Below are 23,369 nucleotides of genomic sequence, written 5' to 3'. Positions count from 1 at the left end.
CTACCCTGACTGAATCTCCGTTGACTATAAAGGATAATATGATGAATTTTTTAAAGCAATTGCCTACAAGGCAAACATCTAACTTTATTCAAACAAATCAAACTCTGTTTCTATTGCTCTGCTAATATGCATGGTCTGAGATTTGTGTTCACCGAACCATAAATGGAAGATGCATTTTATAAACTGAACAGTATAACAGAATAAACCGAAACCAGATTAAATTTCTTCTTAATGTTAACTCCTTTAAGCCAATCCCATTTAATAGAGTTTTGGTTTGATTTGTTTCCTTTTGGGTAATCAAAATCTGACAACTGTTATTAAAGATTATAGCACAAGAGCTGGAAAGTATTGTGGCGTGCGCACATCCAGCAAATAGAAATAGTAATAATGTTTCAACTTGCAAAATGAATGCAATTTCTTGGGGGATACTAAGGAAGTAAACATGAAAATGACTGTTCCTTTTACAGTACCACTTCTGTGATAAGATTTTGCACTGCCTCTGTTTTTCACAGGGCTGAGTTGCACGTTAATTGTCAGCTAGGACTGATCAAAAACAAGGAGGGAAGTTTTAGAGAGAGTTCCTTTTTATTACGGCTGAGACTTTCAGAAGTGACTATGGATTTTGAGTGTCTCACTCATTTTTCAATCACCTGATCTGAAACACATTTTATCAGACCCATTTTTACCACAAGAGGGCTGCTCAGCATGTCTTGAACAGCAGTGTTTATGAAGGCATTTCAAGGTACATAACTTGAGAATGAAGCATCTAAAAATCAATAATCACTCTGAAAATTCTTAGTCATGAGGTTTTGTAAGGGATTGTGTTCTTCAATGACATGCTTAATGCTGCCATGATAATCTGGGAAAAAAAAAATAATAAATCCCTCCCCACGTTTCCTTCACTGCTTATGACCTGTTTTATTTGGCAAGGATTGGTAGGATATGTTTTTCTAGTGAGTAGAACTAACATGACAGCGCTTGGTATTAGAATTATCAAAGAGGACGGACTTGATTTTGAAAATAGTACCTAAGAATTAACTGCCATATCCCAACCCAATGAGGGGATGTTTACCCATGGGCTTGTGATGGAAAACTTTGCTGGCACTTCTGAGGAGCACATTAATATTTTAGCGCTGTTAGCATTTTTTCTGTCTTCCTATCTAATTTAAGTAGAATCATCTCTCTGATTATAGCTATTGTAAAGTGACCCAAAATCTTTAAAGCACAGAATTAATAGAAGTTTTCCTTCCTTTTTTCCCCATCCTTTTTTTTATTTATTTGCTTGTTTGTTTGATTGATTGATTGTTCGCTTGCTTATTTATTTATTTACTTGTTATCAAAGTAGAAACATTGGTGGAAGAAAAGGGAGAAAGAGAGAAGAGACAGAGGAGGCAGGGAAATGAGAAAGAGGAAAAAATAGCCAAATAAGAGAAAATTAATATAAATGAGATTATGGGTATCAAAACAGTAAATGAATTAGGGCAGGATCCTCAGATCTCTGTAGGTACACACAGAATGGAATTGGTCACATCTAACTATATGTATCTAAGACAAATTTAACCGAACTATCACCTTTAACTCATTCAATCATGGAAAGAAATGGGCACTTCCAGAGGCTGAGCTGACCTGTGTAACAGAGGTATCTAAGACATACGGGATGCATTGTCTTACAGAGGTGCCCTGGTCTCTCAGTTTGACCATAGACGACAACTAGACTGCTTAGATTAAATACGAGACTTTAGACAGCTAGAGGCAAACAAGCTGAGTCTCACCGCATGTGTCCTGTGCATGGACTGCAGCTGCATCTGGGAGGAAGAGGGAGGGTGCTAGGGTGGAAGGGGAAAGAAAAAGTTAAACATTCCCAGGATTAAATGAGTGACGTATGATGTGGCTGAAGACCATCTTGTCAGACGGAACACCTTGGCGTCTGGCAAGTTAATGCAAATGAGAGAGTACACAAATTTGAGGCAAAGGTAGTTGCAATTAAATTCTGAAGACTTTGTGAGTTTCTCAGAGGTTCTTAAGAGAAGTAAAATGAGCATGCTGATTCAGGGGAATGAAGTTATGCTCTAGTACCAAGGCCATGTAGTTCCATAATGAAAAAGATCAGGGTTCTGGGTTTAGGTCACTAATAACACACAGGGAATGACAGCGTTTGTGGATTGTCTCTGAATATGCTGAAGGGGAATACAATAAAGGTAGAATTTGATTCATGCAAATTAATACTGTGCCTCATTAAGAATCTTTGTGCACCCTGCTCAAGTAATTTTATGTAACCTCACTACAAATAGGATTGGCAACCATGTAGTAGTAGGAGAAGGAATGTAGAAACAAATCAATGAAATAAAATACTGAAAATACAGTATAAAGTTAACCAAAGTGAAAGTAGAAAGATTGTATGGAAGAGAGAAAAAAAAAAAAAAAGAAAAATTGAGCCATGGCATCTATTATTTATGCTACATGCCTACTTACCTACAGCTGATATTGTTATAGGTTGGGGGACTTCTTTTCCTTGCTACTCAATAGCTAAGGATTTCCTGAAGCTAGACTTATTTCCTGGACAAAACATCAACTACATTTACAAAAACTCTGGCCTTACAGATCAGATGCAAACAGTTTGGAAAATTGAACTTGTTCTGTGAGCAGAAACCAGGCTCCACAATTCCATCCTGCCGCCGTGACTGCGGACCCTGATCCACTGTGTGCAAAGTACGCTCATTCACCCCTCCCATCCAGACACAGAATAAGCATGGGTGTTTCTCAACAAAGTTGTTATTTAGTTCCATCTCATCTAATTTTCAAAGTTAACAATATAGGGGTATACCTTTTACCCTGTCATCCCATGTTAGCTTTGCAGTCAGTGGTGAGAAACAGATCGCAAAGGGAGATTTATCTGACCTATTTTAAACATCTTGTGTAGAATGAAATAAATTGTACCAAGGATTTTATTCTCTGGACTGGGTAAATCTCTATTGACTGTGGAAGGAGCCCAGCATGATTATTGTATTAAATGAGGTGGATCCCATGCTGTCTTCCTAAAAGTACAACCATTCTCATGCTCTTCATAAAAAAAAGGCAACTCTGTTTCTCTACTCTTCAATTGAAAACAAGTTCCAAAATCTTTGTCTAGTCACCTTTTGCCAAAGTCTTAGTCTTGTTACCCATAGCTCTACTTTTTACTGCTAACATCACCAAAACAACTTTCCCCTGACCTTTCTAAGGGGTCTGAGGTATTCTAGGATCGTTTTCTAACACCCGGGAATTATCTGAAAACAAGTTGGAAAAAAAAGAGAAAGTGTGATGTCTCCTTTACAGTCCTTGTCCAAACCACATTAAAATAATTTGACTTTAACGGGTGGTAGTAGTCTTCTTTCATCTGTCCTTTTTGTCTCTACCTCTTTTAGGGCTCTTCCATTGGTTTAACATGTGAGAGGGCAGCTTTGTTTCTTTTCACTGTTTTGAGCAGATGTGTCTTACATAGCTCAGTGGATTGGGGGTTTTTTTGTTTGTTTCTTTCTTTCTTTTCCTCCAGTGATTTGGAGATTTGCATTTCTTTTGTGTTGATGTACTTGTAAAGTCAATCAACTTCAAGCTAAAATCTAGGACATATGTAGAAAACCTCATAAGGGTCTTCTACAGATTTCAAAGCTCCCACATTATAGAGAACTTTAAATGTCCTTTATAAACTATACATGAGTCCACTTTTAATTGCACTGAAGTTAGATTTAATCTAGTGTAACTGAAAGCTAGCATGGCAATTACAACAATAATTTGACACAGGAACAGTATATCTGAGAGGAAACAACTATCAGCTCTCCACAGGCTGAAGCCAGATTACTGCTTGCAGATTACAGCTTAGGCTGAAATGACAAATATGAATTTGAACTGGAACTTTCTGCCCGATAATTCTGACCTTTGGGCAGAACTGAGGCTTGAAGATGAAACAGAATGGTCAAAGAGAGACAAAAATCATCTCTACACTGTTCATTCCTGGCTTTGACTCCTGTAGGATGGACACACAAGGATGGAGGAAGCCATCCGAGATCAAATAATGAAGAGGTAAAGTTTAATATTTAGCTGTGCTCTAGAGAAGGAGGTTGGTAGACAGCAGAATACTTCCATCAAAAACAATCTTTAAATGAACTGTAGCTTCAAGGTTACGTGTCCTGATCCCTCCTCTGTATTAACTCTGGAGATCCTGTTTTAACAAGCTACATTATTCTCACTGACTCCAGAGCATAGACTAATGTCATGCATTATGGAATAATTCTGATGGAGGTGCAGTAACATAACTGTAGTGTAGAAGACAATAGCATGTTTAGTGAGAAAAATGTACCACACCAAATGACATTCTTAAATGGTTTTGAATATAGGTTTACTGTTTGAAATGAAGAATATGTATGTCCAAATCCAGACATAAAATATCTGACAATGTGATTGGCTCACTGTCCTTAAAACAAACAAATTAGTAAAACCCACAGAGTAAATATTGTCACAGTCTGGCACGAGATGTGGATTTTCAAGCATTATGGACAAGTCTTAGTCCTGTCGGTGGGCAGAGCTCAGCATTGCTATCGCTACACTGAGTTTATATAATTTGTAGCTCTGAAGCTTCAGTCACACAGTTTTGCCTCACCTGCCTTACATGTTATATGCTATCCCTGCAGACAGTGATACAAGTTTCAACCTATTTCTATAACCCTCCTTAATGAAAAAAGAGAATGCTGCCTTTGTTGAAGAGGCCTGGGCTTGCAGACATTTGATCAGCTGAACAACTCCAATTTTCACTGGAAATATGTAAGAGGAATTACAGTTTGGAAATCTCTTAGTAATGATACAGGTGCACAGCAAATGAGGTGCTAAGGTTATGATGTGAACCATATGCACAATTTTGGACTGGTCCAATCTTGAGGTAGTATACATTTGTTTAAACTACCTTCATTGAGACTTAATTCAATATTAAGCCATTGTAACCTGGTGGCCTTTGAGTGTACTCGCACTCTCCAAGGCAGGAAGAATTTGTTCCTTGCCAATTAACCAATTACCCAGCTTGCACCACACAGTTCCTTTTACGCACGGTATTAATTACAAGAGCCTCGTGAGAAGTTCACCCTTCCAGATCAAAAAACCTTCTGCACTGTGACAGCACCATCTTTCTTGCCCTTTCCATACCTCCGGCTCTAAGAAGTACATCCTAGTAATTCTTCAGACGTAAAACTAAAACCACTGGATGTGAAGCATGTTAGTTGCTGAAGTGAGACACAAGGAATCAATGGCAAGGAGAAGCAAAGACACTGAGGGGAAATTAAACTCCTTTTGTTCTCATATGGTAGAGGCAAAAATGTGAATGGTAGCCAAAAGTAAATGGAAGACCATGGGTGCCGGTGTGCATCAAGCTTTGATGTAAGTTGAAAGCACGTTCAAGATCAGAGATGTCAGAATTATTCCCCATCGTCTGCAGTCTCGCAACAACTGCTGCATGACCAGTTGCTTCAACTCCACGTTTATTCTTACACTAAGTAACCGATTCAAAGAAACAACAGTGATTTGGGGACAAATACAATTCCAGATCTATCCCTTTCAACCTAACCATGCACTCAAAACAACAACTTAGCTATGAGCAATGAGGGAGGGAAAGGGAAAACAGCCAGAATGGTCTAATTTGGATGCTCCCAAGTTAGCTCTCAATTTGAAGTTTCTGAAAAATTATCCGAATCCCTAAAACCATTATCGTACCCAGTGAGTAAGCTACCCTGATAAAGGATACAACGCTGCACCCAAATCCATGGGTAATTCATAAAGATGCATGGCCCTAGGCACTGAACGCCCTCTGTCCTTGACAACTGAAGTTTATCGATACAGATCAATATCAGGTTATTCACTTTGATGAAGTGCAGTGACTTTAGAAACACATTTGAGGTCTGTACCCCATTTTCTTTAGGAAGGCTGCCTTATTTTTGCTAATCAATAAACTTGAATATGTGGCAAAAGTTCTATTACAGAGAATTTAAATTTAGTTAAGTGTAGTGAGTTTCACATTAAAGTGAGAAGCTTTAATATTGTGCACATTGCTAAAGTATTTGTGGTCTTTTAAAAAGCAATGCTAGAATAATTTTAGATATAGCATAGATATATATATAGGCAAAGACCTATACTTACACAGATATACAAGCACAGACGCAAACACATATATAAATCATGCTGTCTTGAGTCTTCAGATGTTATGAGTGCTGTTACATCCAGCTATGTCAATCAAGTCTCAATGTTTTAGGTACTGGCTTTGAAAGACATTTACGTCTGAAATATCCAGATATATGCTACTAACATTTCAATGGGAATTCATAAGACACTACTTAGCCTTTTTTGTGCCTAAATCTCTGCAGAAACAGGGCTGTTAGGGCTAATCCAACCCTTGATAGAACTGTTGAGAGTGCATCAAGCTTTGCTTCACTGTTTCTTCTTAAAAAAAATGTAAGGAATACTTGTATAAAGAGAACCACACTACTGAATATAATATGGCATTGTCCTCTCCCTCATTAACCTGCACACCTCCTTGATTTTTCTAGAGAAGGACCATCTATTAGTGGCTTGTCTTCTAATGCAAACATGCTCCTTTCCAATTTGTGGTTTGCTCTTGTAACAGATGGGGAAAAAAGTCTGTGCTTGGCTCATTTAGGACACAATCTGTGGACAAAGAACTTTGTTCTCTAAGGCTGCCACAGAGCATGGAGTCAAGTGGAAATTTTAAGTTACCATTAGAGAACTGTTAAGCATGGAACTTTGGCAGATTTCAAAGAAGTCCATGAACCACATAAATCAGTGTTGTACCCTTTCCTCTGCCTGTATATCCATTGAAAACATAAAATTGCCCATAAAAATACCTTACAGCAATGTGCACAAATAGTGTTTAAATACAACGTAATCCTATTATCCATTACTACTTCAAAACAGAACATCACAGGAGTCAGCCTCCATCATAGACATCACCTGTGCAGGCTGAGGCACGATGGCCTTGCACTCTAATCACCTTCTAAGGATTTCAAAATGACAGAAGCCGAGCACTTTTTAACATTGCATTCATCACAGGTGATCTTGCAACCACAAGAAACAAGTTTTGTAATCAATGATTTCAAAATCAGAGCCTGTCAAAGCTCCAGTAAAGCGCTTGTGTATCATTGGGAATTGATGGAATTTCCTTTAAAAATATTGATTTGCTCTTCTCGAATCTCCCTCTGGCAAGTGGCCCACGAAAGAACAAAGCCACTTTCAATGTGGACATGGTTTTAGGTCTGATCCCATCATCACTGTAAGAATGTAAAAGATGCATACTGGATGAAAGGACAGCATTTAGGAAGCTAGATTTGACAACCAAAGAAGTATGTTCGTGTTCCTCTACCTGCCACAGGCACCGGGGTGGGTTTTGAGTAGGAAGATTTGTGCATCATACCCTCAGCTGTTCAACAGGAATAACAGCTCACAGGAACATTGTAAACACACTAAATATTCTGTGCTGCTTGGTTTTACAGTAGTTGAGACCACAGCAAATCTATAGATAGATAATCAAAGCAGAACAGGGTTTTCAATTACTTTATCTGAAAATAAATAAATCCCTGTGTATTTATACTCTTCCTAATTATGGTACATAGCCTACATAAATTTACATTCCTAAAGAGTACACTGATTTTTTTTTTTTTTTTCAAATTCCTACTTGAAAAGGTTTGGCACAAATTAACAACTTCTTTTCCCCCCCGAAAAACCCCAACAAACCAACCAAAAAAAACACCCCCCCCCAACAAACAAACAAAAAAACCCCCCAAAAAAACCCACAACCAAAACAGAAAACAAAAGACCTTCAAACCACCACCCAAAATAATAGTTTTTCTTGGGAAATGTAAAGGAGAAGTATGGTAGTTGTGAATGAGAACATTTTCTCATTCTCATCCACTCTCCTAACATGTCTTAGAAATGCGAACTAGGTCCTCGCTGATCATGCACTGACACCAAATGATCATCGTCTATGCTTCCCATCGTATTTTCTTGTGATAGAAAAGGATTAGCTCAGGGACACGAGTTCCTTTCATTGCTGGGTTAGTGGGCATTCCATCACTCAACTGATAGTACCTGGGGTTAAGAAATTAAAGTGCCATGCTTAAAAATACACCGTTCAGCAAACGTCTGCCATTTTCTTGTAAAAAATAAGACTTCTGGCATGAAGACCCTGTCAATAATTATTAATACTGGCAGTCTGAGCACTTGCAGCAAGACAAAGCGGTAGCAGAATGAATCATTGAGTATCCAGTGACTTTGTAGGTGAACTGTAGAGGAGTGTTGTTTACCAAAACATCTGTGTTACAACATCGCTTCTCCTGCCCTAACCCTCTAGGTTGCACCATATGTAAAATCATACCTACCTATGATATATGCCATGTTTCTCCTTTCTTTCCAGCAAGATGCTGATTGGAGGAATGACGTAGACCTGAATTAGCTAGATATATGTGGGGTTTATTTTCTTTTCATTGAGTTTTCAACATGTGATACAAAATTTATGAAGAATCTGTTAAAGCAAAAGCAGAAACAAGCTTCCCCCTCCCAAATTATACTATTCATGATAAACTTGAAATAAAAATTAAAAAAAAGAAGCTTTGCCAGTTAAATGTGTTTGATCCTTGAAAATGAATGAATAAGCAAATACTTGATGGAAATTTGTGGGCCTTTTTAATCTTAAGGGATATTCCAGCATGCATCTACATCATGCATACCCACTAAATTACTGTAGTGGTTTATGGCAGTGATACTGTTAGATGATATTTGGTCTATAATGACTCTTTCAGCAATACAATAATGCTCATGAAAATAATAGCATGGATTTAAGCTTTGTGTAGGCATTTCTATAGGAATATGGCTTTTTTTTTTTCTTCTTTTTTTTTGGAGGGTGAATGTACTCTCTCTACAACTTGACCAAAACCAAGATGCCTCAAAGCAGATGCTGACATAGCATTTTACACACTATTGGCTGGATTTCTCATGGGGAAAAAACAATGAAGTCTTGCCAGATCAATTCATATCTGTCTCCTAAAATTCCAGACAAGGGACTGATGTATGACAATCCATGCAAATAACGTGGGCCTGATGTGACGCACTGTGTGCCGAACCAGCCATAGTAGGGTTGTCAAGATGTGTTTCCAGTCCCCAGAACCGTGAGTGCGCAATGGATTCGTGGACTTCTGATGTGGTGCTACTTGGCTTTCAGCATACGGTGTAACAGTGTCCCTACATAAGCTACTACTTCTTCAAAGTATTTACAAGCTGTGCAATTGGAGATTGCTAAAAATCAGGCAGTGCTTTCTGTTTGGAAGCACGTTAAGTAAAATATAACTGCATTGAATACATAGGTTCAAATACAAGATGTTGTCATTTGTACTACAGGATTAGGTATGCCAGGTCCATGACCATGGCACGTTACAATTGTTTATGCAATTCATTCTCCAGCTGGGGCAAGAAACCTGTCTGAACTATGCAGATAGTTGTCTTAATTACACTAGGAATATAATTAATATTTCTTTATGCTTCCCCAGCACCTGAGGATCTCAGAACTCAGGTAAAAATCTATTGCATTTGCATTGCTGGACTTTCTTTGGCTTGATGTTTAATTTGGTGGAAGTAATCAGGACTGACACAAGTTTAACTGAAACCGAACATCCTTCAAGAAACATAGCTATGTCTTTTTTAATGCCTTTGGCAGTTTAACTCCTAACACTAAAAAGTAAATAATGATTATGATGACTATTTGGAGGAAGTATGAAAGTTGCTTAAAGTTCTCAGAAAAAAATCCAAAAAAGAATGATAAAAATGAAATTAATATTAAAAAGGGTATCTTCTATTTCCTTTTTAATTCCTACCTCAGCTGCTTAGATAGTTTTGATGAATCTAGCCCCCAATCTTTTCAGTCATAAGGAGGAGTTTCTATGTAAAACATCAGTAAAAGAAGGACGGAGTTACTGTGCTCTCAGAATCTGACGTGTTTTGAGCCGTTCCGTCTGAGATGGGACCAGCAGCATGCAGGCAGCTTTGAGGTGGAACCGAATGTGCGAAGAAAGATCGATTAGGCATGAGACTGGTAAGGAATGACTGAACATACAAGTTGATAAAATGGATGTTTACAATCACTAAAGCATTTGACTGCTGCAGAAAATTCTTAGGAATTAGCTACATGTTTCCAAGTTTTTGTCAGCCTAAAGGCAAAGGCTATTGCATATAATGATCATCAGGTTATTTAGAGAGAAAGCCTGATTTGTTATGGGAGTAAAGCACTCATTATTGTGCTGGAAATTATACAAATTATTGTTTGGGTTTTTTTAAAGCAAGTCTTACAATCTCTAGTGGCTACACTATATTAATTATATTAGTTCCCCAGTAGTGCACTCTTCTGCTGTTTTTCTGTCATAGCTCACAGCTAACTTCAGTAGTGGGAATTTTTAACAATGAATGCACAGTGGTAACAATATAAAATTAACCTTTGCATTTAAGCACATCCCTTTTAAAGTCAAATACAGGCTGAAGTTCTTTGCAGAACCATGACTGCAGTGTCTATAAAATGGAAATAGAGGTAGATTTTCCTAACAAAATTTTTATGGGGTCTTTTTTTTTTTTTTGTGATGGAAGTCCTGGCTAAAGGTTTATTCCAAAGAGTGGAAGACTGATACTAGAATAAATCTCAATCACTGCTGCAGATACCATGTGATACTCCCTTCAGAAACAGCTTGAACATCCTTCCTCAACCCCAACTGATCTGTCTTATGTACTAAAGGCAAAGTACTTAAATATGTTGTGGAATAAAGATCAGATGGAGAATTTGGTCTAATGGGGTGATGTTTAATAGTTTGAAACAGCATAATAGGACATGGAAAATGCTTAATATGGACCACAGTCTAAATGCCACAAAGATTTCAATATGGTGACATAACCATACTATGATCTAACTTTTTCTTTGGTTACAACAGCTCTCTTTTTACAGGATATGTGTGCACCAATATTGAGCATGTCTGGTGTATATCTGCATAGACTTATTGATTTCATTTCTTTTTATCGTTTCTGTGTGACTTTTCTGTTGTTGAATCTGTTTGGATAAACAACACTCCACTTCATAACACATACATAAATGCAAGATCAATTTATACACACCCATTTATAAAGTTGCAAAAAAATATGAAAAATAATGGCAGCGAATGAAACAGAAAATATGATGTTTTCTCTTGGTTTGGGTGGCTAACTATACACATAGGAAAAATACCAGTAAAACCCAGTCACCATATTGATCAAAAATGAGAAGGATGTTTTATAATCTAGTTAAATCACTGGAGTGTATGGCATGCTTTGCTTCATATGTGAGAGATGTGCCGCAGACACCAAACATGCACTTAGCAGGTCGTAATCAGAACGAGCTCTGCACATCTTGGGTGCTAATTACAATCTAAGATTAGTGGACAACTTCCCAGCAGCACATACAGGGGAAGTCTTCATGCAAGCCCTAGGCAAACCATGCATACAGTTAACCTATTCACTACTCTTTCTCCTAATTCTGAGGTATCTCCACCTGCAGAATGAATTTAAAGCATTATTTGTGTCTGTGGAAACACAGTTTAGAGCAAACATCAAGGGCAGTATTTTCAGTGAGCGTCTGACTACAGAGATGAAAAAGCGAGGCATAAAATATTATCATTTCATGTAAATGTAAACAAGACGATAGGAAAGAAGGGAAGAAAAATAGGCAGCTGGAGGACATATTTTTCCCTGAAAATTGTAATTTAGATGGATGACATCATTATACTATGAGTGTGGTTACTCAGGGTGAAACTGATCACCGGATAATTTTTTTAAAAAGTACTACAAAATAAGGATCTTATTTTACCCTGACATCTTTTATTTTTATTTAAGGTTTGCATGACTTGCCTTTTTTTCACCAGGAATCCAGTGCTAAATCAAATAGTCTTACTTATGTTTATGAGTGCTAGAAATCACTAGAGCTCACAAAAAAATTGCAAAGCAAATGTGTGAGGTGTTTAGGCTGGAAAGCCAAGAAAACACCAAATGCGCTGCCACATATCCGAGTTATTCAAAATGATTATATCATTTTTACATGGAGAATGACTGCATGCACTCAAAATGGGAATGACAGCCATCTCAAGTGGCCAATCTCTGTCCTCTAAGGAAGTGGAAACAAATAAAAAGGATGTCGGTTTAAAAAAACTTAAGTCACAAACAAAGTTTTAAAACTTCTAAAGAAAAATTTTAAGATTTGTTGTGATTTTTAAGCAATTCTGGGTGTGTGTGGGAAATTGTTCGGTTTAAGTGGAATGCATTCTAGGTTAGAAGAAACATGAACTTAAGCAAATTTAGGACATTTTCCTAAGTTAAAATTTAGTCCAAAGTTAATGAAAGTTTTCCACCAAATCTCATTGCTTTCAATGAACTTTGGACCATGTCCCTGGAACGTATGAAGCACAGCAGACTGTCTCTTAAGTAGAATAATATTTATGCCTGGTCAATATGTTAATTTCCAGATAACTGACCTGTAAAGAAGGTTTGGGTTTTGGTGTTGGTTTATTTTTGGTTTTGGGGTGTTTCTCTGTGTGTTTTGTAGTTGTTGGAGTTTGTTGTTGTTTTCGTTTTAATCTTATATTTATGTTTATTTTTTAGGCCTTTTAAAGAAAGGTGAAAGCTGGCATTAAAATGCACTTTAGTGGCTTTCAGATTTTTAAAAAAGGTAAAAATCAGCAAAAGCAATTTAGTAGATCCTGTGACCCTTTTTGAAAATCAAATTAATTCAGCTGAGGTGTCTTTTTGATTTTGCCTTTTTTCCTATGTGTATATTAGAAATCTAAATTGATTACTGCTTGATTCGTACTTACAAGTAAATGCTGGATTCATTGCCCCCGATATCAGGTGACTGGAGTTTCTGCACAAGTATCACAATTATGCCAATAAAAAGCACAAAGTTTATCTAGGGGAAAAAGAAAGGAAAAAAATGATGACAATGATCTATTTTTTCAAGTATGAGAATGAGACATTGCTAGTGACTTGCTGGCTCCATTGCATGATTCTTCTCCAAACTGTAGTCTAGAAGTTTTATAGGGTCAGGAGTAATGGGATAAGTTTACAAGGGTCTTATCGCCCCTTTTCCAGACAAAAATATCCCCCTTGCAGCAGCTAAAGTAAGGCAGAATTTCTTCAGTCCCATGCACCAGATAAGACAAACATAAGCAAAAAGTTTTCAACATTTTTCATTATCAACCAGTACAAATAAAAAAGAAAGATTCCTACACATCAAAACCATGTAGCAAAGATCTCAACCGTAAAAGCATCCTTAACTCTCGTTCTCTGAACTAAGGCACTTCTCAGTTTAGCAGTATCCATCAGTGACAAGTCAGTGTCTCCTCTTTCCTAAACATCCCATGTTGTGTCATTTTCTCTCTGCTTGGCTGAATCTGACCCAAGATGAGATGACCTCTAATTTTTTTGGGAGGGGAGGTGTGTGTGTGTGTGTGTGGGAAGGCATGGGTGTTAATGTTCACCTTCATGCCTTTTAGTTATAAGTCATCCTGGGCATCTTCTCTTTCACAGAATCATGTAATTGCAGACAGAGTTTTAAAAATATGGAGATTAATAAAATCAGTTTATTTCAATGCTTTGGCTTGAGATTTGGCTGTCACCAACTCCATAGCTTCTCAACACCAGAAGAAAACAGTGGGAAATTTAAGTTGTTCCCTTAATGCAACCTTTTACTCCTGTAAGGAGATCAAGAAGTTAAACTAGATATGAGCACCTCTTTCAGAAGAATTTTCTATCTGATCTGAGGACTTCAAATGAATGGAGAAGCCCAGTCATCCCTTGCTAGTTGCTTGAATCTTTAATGCCTTCAATAGAAGCCAGGTATAACTGATTCCTCAAAGCCAGAATGTGGCCCTTCATAGAATATGTCTGTAAAGCATGGAATTTTTCATACATCGATATCGCAAAACCCCCAAACCATTGGACCCTCTCCATCTCAATACCCTTCAGTGTTAATAGCTGAATTACCTTTAATGTGTCTGAAGGATACTGTACTGTAGACAGCTGTCCAAATCCTTAAAAGAAGCATCAAATCTGATGAAAACACCTACGTGTAGATAGCTACCAGTGAGCTGGATGTCTAAATTCCCACAACAGTCTATGAAGACCTGGCCAATGCTGTCACTGGAGCATGGAGAGCAACTTAGCATGCCCATGATTAGATACCTACATGTGGTAAGCCAAATAGCTTTTCTGGTGCTACTACAACCATATTGTCTAGGGGCTCAATTTAATTTCCTAACTGGAGGAATTTTAAAATTCCCACATTCTTTTGGGGCAGCAGCTGGAGCCCAGAGTACTTCAGAACCTCTCAGTTACCCATACACAGATATCTAGCATCATTTGAGTCGAATCCAAGACCTCCATCTACTAAAGAGAGCTTAGATACCTGGTTGACAATTGAGCATCTTGCACTATGTCCACAACACTATTATAAAGCTAATATTAGATAAATAAATGTAGCTGTGAAACGAATTCCATTTAACAGACACAGTCCAGTTTCCTAGTCACTGGCATCTAGTATTGCTTTGGATGCCCTGAGCTGTCCCGCTTGGCCTTCAGCTGCCACCCCAAATGGCACAGGATTCCCATACATCCTATATCATATCTGCCAGCCCCAGGCAAATGCTCCATACGCTCTAGGGTCTTACTCATAGCGCTTGGTATCTATGTTTAAGCAACTGAATAACTCCTTGTCTACATAGTGTTTGCTTGCAGGCAGTGCACCATCATTTATCTTGTTCTAAATCTTCTTTATAACAATAGCATTACTTAGCATTGAGGATGGCAAATGGTGGACACTCACACAAGCTGTCCAGTAGTCAAGGACAGCTGATGCAGCATAGTTTGTAAAGCTGTTTGAAGCTATTTGTATTGGTTATTTCTCCTCAGAAGTGCTGAGGAAGTGCCTCCTCCAAGTTCTACTTACCATGATTGATCCAACCACAGGACCCTTGATCACCCACCACAAGGCAGTGTTGTCATTCATGTCCCAGCAGCTGCAGTTGTTAATGAAAGAATGGGGTGGGGAAAGAAAAGGAAAGAGATAGATAAAGATATAACAAGGTAGTTAATAAACTTACAACAATTTTTGAGAGGTCAGAGAGTGGGAGATTGGTCTTGTAGCTAAATTATTTTACTTGGGTTCAAAGGTACTAGTTCTTTAGTCTGTCCCTGTTGTAGTTTTCCTTTACAGGCTTTACCCAACTTATCTGAAAGTAAAATAAATATTTTTGTGGCAATTTCAATGGCACTGCTTACTAAACAGTTTAGCCATTTTGGAAAATGCCTTTATGTGTGTTTCTGTGCCTACAGGCAGTACAACTGCAAAATTGTCCCTTTGAGCTAACATCTCAGTAGAAGGGAAGAAAAGGCAGGAATACCTTGAAGGGTAGGAGATGGTTATTCTGACGTTTCATGTCTCACTTACTTTTCCAGGGTGAACAGATATGCATGTTTGTTCCTGACCCTGACATGAGAATTCTTACACATATCCAGTGCATGAGGATGTACTAAAGAATGGCTGTATTCACATCTAGGAATGATTTTTCTAGTCATTGGGTTGCAAGTCCTAACAAGGAGCAAGGATTCATCTCAGAAGGCTCAAGCATTGAACAACAGTTGGGGTCAGCTCCTTTTCTAAGCTGTTGGGAGTGAGTGATCAAAAATAAAATTGCATTTCTACCTCAGCATTTAAAATCTTCCTCTAGATTCACCAAAGGATTCTGCTGAAGCTTATTCCATATAGATGCATTTAAACATTCATTTGTAGAGAAAGCTAATTACAGGACCCATTTACATAAGGGTTTTTAACCTTAACATATATTTCCAAAGCTACAAAAACAATAATAATGAAAAAGAATCTTATTTCCCCTGCCACACTATGCCCGCTACACTATTTTAAGTCGTTAAGAATTTGATTGTCAGATAAAAAATGTCTTATTTGTCTCCACTTTCTTCCCCTCATACTTCCCTCCGGAAAACATAAAATCACAGAAAAATCTCTACTTTGTACCTGCAGTTCTGAGAAGGAGGGTTTCCCTCCCACTGGGACAACAGCCAAAAGTCCCAGCAGTGGTTGTCATGGTGCATTTGTCAGATGCCAAGAAACAATTTGAAAGAGTTTACAGGAATAAAACACTGTTGATCTTACGAGAGCTTAATGCCACTTCTGTGTCATTTAAATGGTAGTCTGGTAGCATCCGGGGGAAGTGTGAAAATCTTTACTTTAAACAAAACTATGTACATGTGTAAGTGTGAGGAGGCAGAGCTAAAATTCCATCATCAAAGTGCATGTGAGAGATATTCCAAGCAGCTCAGTGGTGTCTGGTTTAGAAATTTCCGTTGAATTTATATATGCAATATTTTACTGGATTCCCATAAAGCCAACAATAAGGGTGTGTGTGGTAGAGCTGGTGAGAAGAGAGAAAATTTAAAGCTGGGATGTCAAATTTTCAAAAAATTACGTATTTTTGCTTCTATCTACAAAGCCTGGAAACTTAAAATCCCCCAAAATCCATGGGACTGATAGCCGAGATTTTCAAATGCACAGCAACATTTCTCAGTTACCTCACTTTGGATGCCCAACTTAAAATATTTGAAAGGGTACAAATGTTCTGAGGGAACTCCTTCTCACCCAGTCTGGAAATCAAGCTCTTTTCAGTCATCAACAATTGTATGCCACCAAACAAAAGCACCTAAGATGACCAATTATCTTATTAATTCTTTGTATGCATTTATAAACTAGGTGCCCTCTTCTGCAAATAACCCACTATTTGCAGAGCTGAGCTTCTCTAAGATGCACGTTAAATCTACCCTGGAAGTCTTTAGTGAGTTGACCAATGCTGGAAGAATCTGGGCAAATTCTAATATCAATCTGGCTGTACAAACAGGCATTGACGTGTGGCAAGTTGTGTAGAAATGAGAAATTAGAGGGGTCGGAATCTACCTGCTCTAGTTCCAGTCACCTATATTGAACACATCTACAGCCCAGCTAATTATCTCGGACTCTAGTTGGGACAAATAGACTCTTGGAGGTTGTTGGTTTTGTTTTTTATCTGCACTGATGTATTTTCAATGTGCACTCTGGGGTGATACATCATCCCCTTACAAATGCCTGTTCTTCTTAGACCTATTCCTCTCCTTTTACAAGATGCGTCCCCAGCAAGCTCAGTTGCCAACGTCTACCTTGTAGATGTCAACAATAAATCAGATCAAGCTCACACAAAGGTTTTTTCAAGGACTTTTTTGGTCCAGTCTCTGTGACATCTATAGGATGGATGTGAAGAAACACCATCTTCTCCTCAGACAAACATAAGCAGAAGGAAAAAAAAAAAAGCAATGCACAACAGAACAGTCTGTAATATCAGCCAACAAGCTGTGCTACATAAACAGGCTCCCTAATTTCTTTCAAATGCATTGCTACAGTGGAGGTCAGACACGCAGGACTCTTTTTCAGGATGGATGAAGGGAAGGGAGCCAGTGGGACGGGGGAGGGATGTGATTTCCATTTGAAAAGGCCAGAGTCTGATCTCGGTTACATCTCTGTTACATCTCTGGTGTACATCTGGAATAACTCCATTTAACTCAGTAGCGCAGCTCTGGATAAACAGACAGTTGCATTTATCTCCACAAACCTGTCACTTACAGTGATGTGAATCAGGAGCTGAAGTTAAGGGAGCTCTGCCAGCTTTAGAAAGAGCAAGCAGGAGGAGACTCAGACTGGAGTCTATATTTTAGTCCATGCCTTTGCAACTGTGGTTTCCCAGTTCAGTAATTTCTGCAATGTTTTCAGGCTCATGCTGGCTTCTCCCCCACCCCCAGAACAATGCTTACTGATTTTTAAAAAGTAACCACCGAGCCGCTCAGCTAGAATCTGTCTAAATGTGCTGCATGCTAAATAGCTTTTCTAACTAAAAGAAAGGAACGGTTATTTTGGGGGGTTTTTTTCCTTCCTTTTCCTTCTGCGAGACATTCCCCCTTCCCGCAAAATGCAAGGACTGTTTGGACTCCTAAGAGAAATTAATGCATTTAGGGCCAGTGTTGTAATCATAATAATGACACAACAGGGGTTTCTGGCTTGTTTTGCATGCAAATAAATTATTTAATTTGTCTTAATGCCAAAATAGAACATTGGGTCAAAGCACTGGCATCCCCAGTGGAGGAAGGGCTTTATTTGACTTCCAAAAAGAGCATGAAAGAACAAGGATGAAGAAAACCTGACAGAACAGTGAATCTTGTGCAAATTTTGGATCCAGGTATCTCTAGTAGAAGGTGGAATTAAAACATAAGCCTAAGTCTCTCGGAAATGGGACTTGGGTACATACTGATGCCTTTCACTCAGATCAAGATTTTTCAAAGGACTACTGCTGGATTTTCCAAATTTTAGAATAGAATAGAACAGAACAGAACAGTATAAAATAGAATAGAGTATTTCAGTTGGAAGGGATCATCTATTCTAACTCCAATCTCCCTCATTCCCAGCATTTTTCCTAACATTGCACCAATTTCAAACACAGCTGCCACGAAAAAACATTGCTAAGCTTGTATTTTCAAGGTGTACATTCACGTCCATTCCTGCCAGCTATGTCTGCTGCTCTACCAGACCAATCTACTGACTACCAAGATGTGAAGGGCTGTCTCTGGGAGCAGCCTTGCCATCTGGTCCCTTAGAAAAGGATATAGAATCTTTGCAGGTTTTTTCCCTACAGAAAGAGATCATTTGGGTGGAATCTACCCTCCTGAATTCTCTCTGAAGTTACTCAATTTCCTCGTTTTATTTCACACAGAAGACAGGATGTGGATTTCTGTCTCACCTCTACTCACCTACCCCAATATTTTTCATGGAAAAAACCTCTCCAAGGGGAAGTTAACTCCTAATTGCCTTTGTAAATCAAAGCTCAGCAACTCCTTGTGCAGATTTCACTCATCACATCAGAGATACCTGCAATAATTTCTGCAGATGAGCTCATCACGTTCATCTTCCTTCATAATCAGTTTGAGAGGAGAAGACAATCACAGGTGTGATTCACCTGACAGCTCTTTTAAGATGAGATAAACCATATCTTGGACTCCACTAATTTAATTGAGCAGGGAATGGAGGGCCACTGGGGGGGCTGCAGGTTTACAGGGCAGATGCCGTCTTCTTTCATGAATTCACCAGTGCAACAGGGACATACACATCAAACTATGGCTATTTATGCAGCTGAGCAGGAAAGCACTATAGGGTGAACACTGGACCTAAACTACTTGCCTACACAGATCAGCATCAGAAATGGAAGAAGAAATTAGTCGTGTCCTCTGATCACCATATTTCTGTTTCATCCTTGCCATCGTGCTGAATGCAGGTGAAATTATTTCCCACGCAGCGATACCTACCCAGTATCATCAAAGTGAAGTCTCAGCACTGCCCAGACAGTGACACAAATTGTTGGGGTACCTGTAGAAGATAAGATGGTGATATCGTTAACAGTCTAGACATATTTAGTATTCAGCAACGAGCACTTTTTGCAACCTCTCCACTGAGGTTTTATTTCCTAATAGCGCTCGTGCACAGAAAAAATGCAATTCATTACATTAATTCAGGGCTCTAGAAACATCTGTCTCAGTCAGAGGATGGGTTAGTCTTGGTGGGTTTGCAGAAGCCAAACTGATAACAGGAAAGAATGATGCTGTTTCGGGTCATTATTGCTTGAAGCAGTTGTTGTACTGCATCTTGTTACAGGAACGTTAAAACAGTCTGTACAAAATAAAAACAGTGACATCAGCTTCCGTGTCTAGAGCTACTGTAATTATGCAATAACGGGAGCATGGCAGATGTTGAGCTGTAATGGCATTATTGTATTCTTTGGATTCTTATGAGGTTTTGTTGTAAATGATTTGCATATATTGTATTTTCTCTGTTATTTTGTAAGTAACTGATCTTGCTTTACTTATTTAACCAAAAGAAATCAGTAGGGGATAGTATTCCGTTACTCACAGGAATGTTTCTTTTTTTTTTTTTAATGAGAAAAAATCCAACCCCAGCCCCCCCAAAAGAGAATATCGGGAGCAAGAATTTAATTTCTATTCCAGACATTTTTTTACTCTTCAAAAAAATGCACGTAAAATACAAATTAAATAGAAACAGTAAGAATCCACTGAGAAACCTGGATTTGTTTTCCTTTCTGAAAACACTAAAAGCGTGGGATTTTGGTGGAAATATTTTTATAAAATAATGCAGTCCTGCTAGGAAACTCTGGGTAAGTTGGATCTACATTTTATGGCGAATAAAATCTGTGACTAGGAAACTGCCTACATCTATCTTTCTTACACCACTGGAAAGATAAAGTGCTAAAAAGCAAACAAAACAAGGACCTTGATAACCCCAGCTTGCAGCGGTGAACGAGACTGTCATAAGTTGACAGGAACAATTATGTTTCATACATTTTGCAAGGCTGTGTTGCTGTCACATTAATTAGTCATTCGACTGAATCCACTTGAGTCTCTGTCAAATCTGATATTCCTGCTATTAGAAATAAAAATATCCCTGTTGTTAGACCTAGGTGAGTGATGAAGCCCTCCTCCTCTACAAAAGCATACACAGAAATATTTGAAAGGAAAATGATAAAAAGAAGTAAAATGACAGGCTTTGGGGAAAAGAAATCATGCATATTTAATTTAAATTGAAGTCTGCTTTTCTCACATGAGAGTACCTAGAAAACATTGAGATCTTTGTGCACTTAACAGATGCACAAAAATAAAAATAATCTTTAAGTATCAATCATGGGTCTGACGCGCTATCTAGTTTGCACTGATTTGCACTATATAAATTTGATGGTATGAATAGTGTTCCAAGTCTGAAACATGAGCAGAAAAGCAGAATTAGACAAAATGTGTCATAAAGATATAGTTCAAAAAGCACGTTTCAGATCAGCTTGGAGTTTTGAACCATCTGCTCTATGAATAGACATATACTCCCATTACTTTTCTTTACATCAAAAGAGAGATATATATATATATCTCTTCATCATCTTCTTTTCAACTTCTCAGTAACATTGGAAAACAGACAAGCCTCAAAGGCTGAGAAGAGAACTATTCTTGCTGACTGTGTTTCTGCCCTGAGTAAGGAGCAGGCATTAGGAGAGATCTCAGGAAGACAGCGATCTATCTGGAGAGCTTACCAGCATATTGCATATTTAAGAGGAAAAAAAGTTGTCTGGCTCGACACAGCCATATGTAGTTCTCATTAATCAAATGAGGACTCTGACGTGCTCAGCACATTTAAAGGAAGAGATAAACATCCAGATGCTGCAAAACGCTGAGCTCTTGCTTATTGCTGCTTCAATGCAAGTCCTTCCCCATCAGATCTGAGCTGAGGGGCTGGCTTCCCCCTACAGAACTTGCAGCCAGGGTCTGGCAGTGCTTCTGCTCTTGCAAAGTGCCAGTTGCTCCTAGCAGGTCAGGGGAGCTACTATTCAAGTTGAAATACGCAGGAGCTGAGAAAATATTGTATTTAAAAACCAACCCAAACCCAAACCTATCCACGTTTGGAGATTCTCTTCATGTTATTAATGGATATTATTGATAGTGCTTTGAATATGAAGTGATATATATATAAACTGGTCAGCTAGTTATTATTTATGGTATTCAACTGAAGGGCAAATATTTTGAGGTTTTGTTACAGAATGAATCCATCTGAATAGTTCTTTCATTACAGAGACAGATTTTCTTTAAAAAAAAAAAAATCAGTTAATATGCTGTGTTGCAATATTCTCACATTCATACAAACCTATAGATATGAAATTTGTGCAAATTTACTTAAAGGAACCCAACCTCTGGTTTGTGTTCAGATTGCAAATATTTACACATTGTTTTCTTTTATAATTTTCACATTTTCATGTACATAACCCCCAAGTTCTCATTGAAAACATCCTTATATCTCAGCTATAATGTGATTATGCATCTGTGGATAGTACAAGGGCAACTTTGAACATCCTTTTCCAATAGTTTCTTTTCCAGTAGCCATCCTTTTCCAATAACCTTTATATGCCATAGGTTATTTCTCATCACTTGTTCTCTTCTCTATACCATTGTTCCTATTGTAGGGAGTCTTTGTCAGGAGATGAAGATTTTTGTGTATGTACAGCTGCCTCAGGAGGGAAAAAAAACCAAAACCAGCTGTGGATTACTTGAAGGTTCAGGTTACATGAGGATGTTTTTTTCAAAGGAGAATGGTTTAAGACATGTGGTTTGTATGTAGACTTTACACATAAATATACAGAATTATTTCCAGATTATTTCAGAAGTATGTTTAAGTATAAAAACTGAGTTTAACCTTCTTAGGGTACATTTAAAATTAATGTATTCTTCTGCATTCATCATCTGACTTCTGCACAAAAATGTCAGCAAAGAACTGTTTGAATTAACATATTGCAGGAATCGTTTTATCTCCAGAAGTCCAGAATGAAAAATAATTACACTGATTGTCATCGTACAACTGGCCTTTCTGAAACAAATCTTGTTTCTTCCCATTGCAAGTTTCCATTTCCCATCCAGGTAGGATGAGCATATCTGGATACCCTTTGGATACATTCTCAATTTAGCTATTATCTGGAAGAAAGGCACAAATACAGTCTTAGGAAATGGACTAGACTTAACATTGCAGATTTGATTAAGCTGAAGAACTTGGCATTAAGATCATATCTTGTAGAAGGCAATTCTCAGTTGTGGACTACATCTCTGCAAGAGATGCGGTGTCCTCCAGATTTCAGTTCAACTCTGTTCAGACAAAAAAGCACAAGATGGTTCGGTCTGCAGTGGTACTTCTATACAGACTAAAACTATACTTTGAAACTGTATGTGAAAATATTAGATGCTTTGTAGAGTCATCTTACATACTGAGACACATTTTAGATAAGAAATGTCACATACCCCAGCCAATAATAGTATACCAGTAGAAGTATCTCCTCTCTGGGAAAAAAGTTTCTACCAATAAAGTGAAAAGGTACAATCCCTCAATGAAAAGCCAGAAGTAGTTGGACATGACACAGTAGTGAAAGAACACCATCACTGCTTTGCATTCCACCTGCAAAGAATCAGGAAAAACAAAGTTATTTCCATGTTGTTTCCACCTAACAGATACAGAAAATGCTTTCAACCTCTCCAAATCTCTTAGTGGAAAGGAACACAGCTGGAACTGGTATTATACACTATTAATAGCAAAGTTTTAAAAGCATGAGAAGAATGTGAGGTGCCACTTAGAGAGCGAAGCTTGAAAGGAC

The 23,369-nt window shown here is 38.1% G+C and overlaps 1 protein-coding gene across 11 annotated transcripts in view; it reads right to left on the bottom strand.

Moving 5' to 3' along the window:
- Window positions 1–23,369, bottom strand: part of ADCYAP1R1 (ADCYAP receptor type I) — a 146,267-nt gene that overhangs the window by 14,100 nt on the left and 108,798 nt on the right. For 7 of the 11 annotated variants that reach the window (XM_054817234.1, XM_054817237.1, XM_054817240.1 and 4 more), the window contains 4 exons: window positions 23,020–23,173; window positions 19,486–19,546; window positions 15,038–15,107; window positions 12,909–13,000 (listed from right to left, as the gene is read on the bottom strand). In XM_054817234.1, coding sequence (XP_054673209.1) covers window positions 12,909–13,000; window positions 15,038–15,107; window positions 19,486–19,546; window positions 23,020–23,173 — 377 coding nt within the window. Of the gene's footprint in view, window positions 1–1,772; window positions 1,827–12,908; window positions 13,001–15,037; window positions 15,108–19,485; window positions 19,547–23,019; window positions 23,174–23,369 lie in introns of all 11 variants that reach the window. The other 4 variants (XM_054817230.1, XM_054817231.1, XM_054817233.1 and 1 more) reach the window with 1 other exon arrangement.

Source organism: Grus americana, chromosome 2 (genome assembly GCF_028858705.1).
Source record: "Grus americana isolate bGruAme1 chromosome 2, bGruAme1.mat, whole genome shotgun sequence".
NCBI classification, from domain to species: Eukaryota; Metazoa; Chordata; class Aves; order Gruiformes; family Gruidae; genus Grus; species Grus americana.
The sequence above is the reverse complement of the archived record's forward strand: the minus strand, read 5'-3'. Positions and strand labels throughout refer to the sequence as shown.